This window comes from Ixodes scapularis, unplaced genomic scaffold (assembly GCF_016920785.2).
Source record: "Ixodes scapularis isolate PalLabHiFi unplaced genomic scaffold, ASM1692078v2 PGA_scaffold2__306_contigs__length_199485367, whole genome shotgun sequence".
Classification (NCBI taxonomy): domain Eukaryota; kingdom Metazoa; phylum Arthropoda; class Arachnida; order Ixodida; family Ixodidae; genus Ixodes; species Ixodes scapularis.
Window position 1 is genome coordinate 11,745,154 of NW_024609857.1, and position 5,975 is coordinate 11,751,128.

The 5,975-nt window shown below is 44.2% G+C and overlaps 1 protein-coding gene across 1 annotated transcript; it reads right to left on the bottom strand.

The window, feature by feature from the left end:
• Positions 1-2,212: 2,212 nt before the first annotated feature.
• LOC121836334 (mucin-17-like) lies at positions 2,213-5,635 on the bottom strand. The gene is made up of 3 exons (XM_042291211.1): positions 5,481-5,635; positions 3,088-3,263; positions 2,213-2,229 (listed from the first exon to the last, which is right to left on the bottom strand). Exons 1-3 carry the CDS (start codon positions 5,633-5,635, stop codon positions 2,213-2,215), a joined length of 348 nt encoding a protein of 115 aa, XP_042147145.1.
• Positions 5,636-5,975: the final 340 nt, after the last annotated feature.

Sequence of the window (5,975 nt, forward strand, 5' to 3'; positions counted from 1 at the left end):
TGAAATCTCCCCCCAAAATTATTCTTAGGCCGTTGTCTCCTACGAAACAAAATGGGGACTAAATAAATGTAGTAAACGGTAAAGAACTGAAAACAAAAAGTCGTTATTTTTTAAAGTCAATATCTCATAGTCCTCATTAGTCACAGGAAACTGGTCTATGAGTTCGCACTCGATACTGTTTTTTGCTTGGATACACACACCGCCACCACGTCTAGCAGAGCGATTTAAATAAAATGTTTCGTAGTTCTCCAAGTGTATAACGTCACCTTGTTCATAATACCATGTTTCCGTGAACATTTGAATGTCAAAACTAAACCCAAAGTTGTTTAGTAAAATACTAAGTTCATCCTCTTTATTACGTGCAGATTGTAGGTTAAGATGAAATACACTATATATATCATGTTTAGTTGTGTTGACATGTTCTGGCAGTAAGTAATTTTCGTCTGTCATTTTAACACAAACTCAATAACGAGACACGATTCAACACTTATTAAATCTTCTCAAGTTCGTCTGCGTGCGTGACTTCCAGTACAGGGGCGTTGTCCGTTTTCCTGGCAAAGATCCCGCCATTCCGGACCCACACAAACTTCCATTTATGTTCATGTTTTTTTGCCACAGTCATCCTAAGCAGTCGTTTCAAGACGGGGCATAGGTGTTCGTTTATGTAGATCAGTGCGGTACTATAGTGGACCCCAGATCTTTGTTTGTTATGCGTTTCCTTTTTGCAGCTTCCAGAACAGCGTCTCGTCGCGACGGCTTCGGAATTGAAAGATGATGTTGCTTTCCTTATTTCGTGTCGGCACGCGGTGACACCTGGTGACACACTTCTATCTCATTCACTGCTATCGGCGACCCGATAAGGTCGCCGATCTTCTGTACAGTATCTGTCACATTTTCATTTTCTTGTTTCGGAATTCCTTTTATCTCTAGGTTTGCGTTCCTCGAGTACTGTTCACAGTGAACGAGACGCATTTTTGTTTCTTTGATCACCTGCAGCAGCGTTTCATGGGATTTTTACAGACTCGCATTTACCCGCTTAAGCTCTACGTTTTCTTTTGAGAGCACCTCAAACTCTTCCTTTATATCTTCGAATGCCTTGTTTGTGAAATCCATTCCCTTTTTTCACTTCCCTCACATCAGTTCTTAGTTTGCGAATCTCTGTTCTAAGCTCCCTTCAATTCATTGTACACTTTAGCAATGCGCCGCCTTTTCCACCGCTTGGTGGCGGGTATGTCGACGGGTCATTTCTTGTATCCGTACTCTATAAACCTTTTTTTTTTCTGATCTAAAATACTGAACAAAAACGACACTTATAAATAATCGAAACGGTTCGCGCCACTTATATTTTGTATTTCGACTAAAAAGGAGCTTTTAGCGGCTCTGACCAGTAGTAAGCCCAGGACCAAAGACGTCACATTTTGCGCGCTTTCGGTACCGCGGGTCGCCCTCGTCGGTGGAGGAGGTTTCCGTGTCGTCCGGTTAAAATATGACGCACTGATATTTAGTTACTCTCTCCGGGCCCGCTGACTTGCCCGAACCCCAAGAGACGTGGAAACCGCAAAAAAAGTAGACGCTTAAATATGATTGCAGGGCCCCCTTTAAGCCGAAACGAAGTATAGGCCAGTGGTATAGGCCTGTTTCGGTACACAAAATAGCAAACAAAGAAAAAAAAAAACACCTTTTCCGCACAAAAAAAAAGAAAAAAGAAAGGCAGCAGAAAGTGCGTTTCAGATGCTCTTTCAAACCGTGCTCCTGCTCGTATCTAATGGAATCCTAACACGTTCCGGTTCCATTTTTATTCAAATTTAACGGAACCGAAATTGTACTTTTTACATTCTGTCCCTAAAATCACTTATGAAAACTGAATCAAGCAAAAACACAATCAACATTCTTCCAAAAAATACGAAAAAAAAAAACGCAATTGAATACGGCGCAGTTGGTGTTCATAAAAATACTATGATTAATGTTAATTTCGTATTGCTGAGCCGAAAGCCCATATCCCAGAAGCTAGGGCGCGCACGTAACGAATATTTGAAGAACACGCTGTCTTTCATACTGGCGAACTAAATCAGCACGCTACAATACGAGTAAACTATATGCGCCATGATAAATATGTTATTACGGTGATGTTTCACACGCCGTTTTCAAAATTAATTTGATAACTATCAGTCTCATGGGAGCCACAAAGAATGGCTCGGCATCTTAACACGAGCTATGCGAAGTTGTAATCTATAAAACAGGAACTGGTATTAACGGAACATTCTATAGTCACTAATAATTCCAATATTCAAAGCGGCATCACCTAGGACCCCGGCGATCTCGGTATCGAAGTGCTATAAGGATACGATAACTGACTCGAATAGGTGCTGCCCGCGATTCTAGCGGTGCTGTTGACCCATGACAAAAATGTTGCCCCCGGTGTTGAGCCCGTGATTGATGATTATAATGTCCGCTTTGTTCCGGGATCGGGTATCGTACTTGATGAATCAACGTCTGCCATTTCGGTGGTATTGTCCACTGGTGTTGTGACACTGCTCGGTAACTCTGACGTCTTATTTGATCTTGAATCAGACATTGTATTTGATGAATCAGCATCCGCCGTTTCGGTGGTATTGTCCAATGGTGTTGTCAGATTGTTCAGTGACTCTGACGTCTCGTTTGATCCAGGATCAGGCACGATATTTGATGAACCAGCGCCTGCCATTTCAGTGGTATTGTCTGATGATGTCGATTTGCTGAATGACTCTGACGTCTCATTTGATACGGAATTAAATAACGTACTTGATGAATCAGCATCTGTCATATTAGTAGCATTGTCCAATGGCGTTGTCACACTGCTCGGTAAATCTGACGTCTCGTTTGAACCGGAACCAGGCATCGTACTTGACGAATCAGTGACTGTCATTTCAGTGGTATTGTTGGTTGGTGTTGTCACATTGCTCGGTGACTCTGACGTCTCATCTGATCCGGAATCAGACATTGTACTTGCTAAATTACCACCCGCAATCTCGGTGGTATTGTCCAATGGTGTTGTCACATTGCTCGGTGACTCTGACGTCTCATCTGATCCGGAATCAGACATCGTACTTGACGAATCAGCGACTGTCATTTCAGTAATACTGTCCATTGGTGTTGTCACATTGCTCGGTGACTCTGACGTTTCATATAATCCGGAATCGGGCATCGGAGTGGATGAATCGGACATCGGAGTGGATGAATCAGCGTCTGCCATTTCAGTGGTATTGTCCAATGTTGTTGTCACACTTCTCGGTAAATCTGACGTCTCATTTGATCCAGAATCAGACATCGTACTTGATGAATCAGCACCCGCCGTTTCGGTGGTATTGTCCAATGGTATTGTCACATTGCTCGGTGACTCTGACGTCTCATTTGATTCGGAATCTGACACGATACTTGATGAATCAGCGCCTGCCATTTCAGTGGTATTGTCTGATGATGCCGATTTGCTAAATGACTCTGACGTTTCATTTGATCCGGAATCAGACAACGTACTTGATGAATCAGCATCTGTCATATTAGTGGCATTGTCCAATGGTGTTGTCACACTGCTCGGTAAATCTGACGTCTCATTTGAACTGGAACCAGGCATCGTACTTGACGAATCAGCAACTGTCATATCAGTGGTATTGTTGGTTGGTGTTGTCACATTGCTCGGTGACTCTGACGTCTCATCTGATCCGGAATCAGACGTCGTACTTAACGAATCAGCGACTGTCGTTTCCGTGGCATTGTTCATTGGTGTTGACACATTGCCCGGTGACTCTGACGTCTCATTTAATACTGAATCGGGCATCGGAGTGAATGAATCAGCGTCTGTCATTTCAGTGGTATTGTCCAATGTTGTTGTCCCACTTCTCGGTAACGAATCAGCGACTGTCGTTTCCGTGGTATTGTCCATTGGTGTTGACACATTGCTCGGTGACTCTGACGTCTCATTTAATCTGGAATCGGGCATCGGAGTGGATGAATCAGCGTCTGTCATTTCAGTGGTATTGCCCAATGTTGTTGTCCCACTTCTCGGTAAATCTAACGTCTCATCTGATCCGGAATCAGACATCGTACTTGATGAATCAGCATCCGCCGTTTCAATGGTATTATTGTCCAATGGTATTGTGACATTGCTCGGTGACTCTGACGACTCGTTTGATTCGGAATCAGTCACGATACTCGATGAATTAGCGCCTGCCATTTCAGTGGTATTGGTTGATGACGTCGATTTGCTAGATGACTCTGACGTTTCATTTGATCCGGAATTAGACAACGCACTTGATGAATCAGCATCTGTCATATTAGTGGCATTGTCCAATGGTGTTGTCACACTGCTCGGTAAATCTGACGTCTCATTTGAACCGGAACCAGGCATCGTACTTGACGAATCAGTGACTGTCATTTCAGTGGTATTGTTGGTTGGTGTTGTCACATTGCTCGGTGACTCTGACGTCTCATTTAATCCGGAATCAGACATCGTACTTGATGAAACAGCACCCGCCATTTCGGTGATATTGTCCAATGGTGTTATCACATTGCTCGGTGACTCTGACGTCTCATTTAATCCGGAATCAGACACCGTAGTTGATGAATCAGCACCCGTCATTTCGGTGGTATTGCCAAATGGTGTTGACACATTGCTGGGTGACTCTGACGTCTCATATGATCCGAAACCAGGCATCGTACTTGATGAATCAGCACCAGCCATTTCGGTGGTATTGTCCAATGGTGTTGTCACATTGCTCGGTGACTCTGACGTCTCATTTAATCCGGAATCAGACATCGTACTTGATGAATCAGCTCCCGCCATTTTGGTGGTATTGTCCAATGGTGTTGTCACATTGCTTGGTGACTCTGACGTCTCGTATGATCCAGAACCAGGCATCGTACTTGATGAATCAGCACCCGCCATCTCAGTGGTATTGTCCAATGTCGTTGTCACATTGCTCGGTGACTCTGACGTCTCATTTAATCCGGAATTAGACATCGTACTTGATGAATCAGCACCCGCCATCTCAGTGGTATTGTCCAATGTCGTTGTCACATTGCTCGGTGACTCTGACGTCTCATTTAATCCGGAATCAGACATCGTACTTGATGAAACAGCACCCGCCATTTCGGTGATATTGTCCAATGGTGTTATCACATTGCTCGGTGACTCTGACGTCTCATTTAATCCGGAATCAGACACCGTAGTTGATGAATCAGCACCCGTCATTTCGGTGGTATTGCCAAATGGTGTTGTCACATTGCTGGGTGACTCTGACGTCTCATATGATCCGAAACCAGGCATCGTACTTGATGAATCAGCACCAGCCATTTCGGTGGTATTGTCCAATGGTGTTGTCACATTGCTCGGTGACTCTGACGTCTCATTTAATCCGGAATCAGACATCGTACTTGATGAATCAGCTCCCGCCATTTTGGTGGTATTGTCCAATGGTGTTGTCACATTGCTTGGTGACTCTGACGTCTCGTATGATCCAGAACCAGGCATCGTACTTGATGAATCAGCACCCGTCATATCGGTGGTATTGTCCAATGTCGTTGTCACATTGCTCGGTGACTCTGACGTCTCATTTAATCCGGAATTAGACATCGTACTTGATGAATCAGCACCCGCCATCTCAGTGGTATTGTCCAATGGTGTTGTCACATTGCTCGGTGACTCTGACGTCTCATTTAATCCGGAATCAGACATCGTACTTGATGAATCGGCACCCGCCATTTCGGTGGTACTGTCCAATAGTGTTGTCACATTGCTGGGTGACTCTGACGTCTCACTTAATCCGGAATCAGACATCGTACTTAGTGAATCAGCACCCGCCATTTCGGTGGTATTGTCCAATGGTGTTGTCACATTGCTCGGTGACTCTGACGCCTTATTTGTTCCAGAATCAGGCACCGTACTTGAAGAACCATTGCTGGCTCTTGTGCCATTGTTATTTGATGAAGCAAGTTTTGGA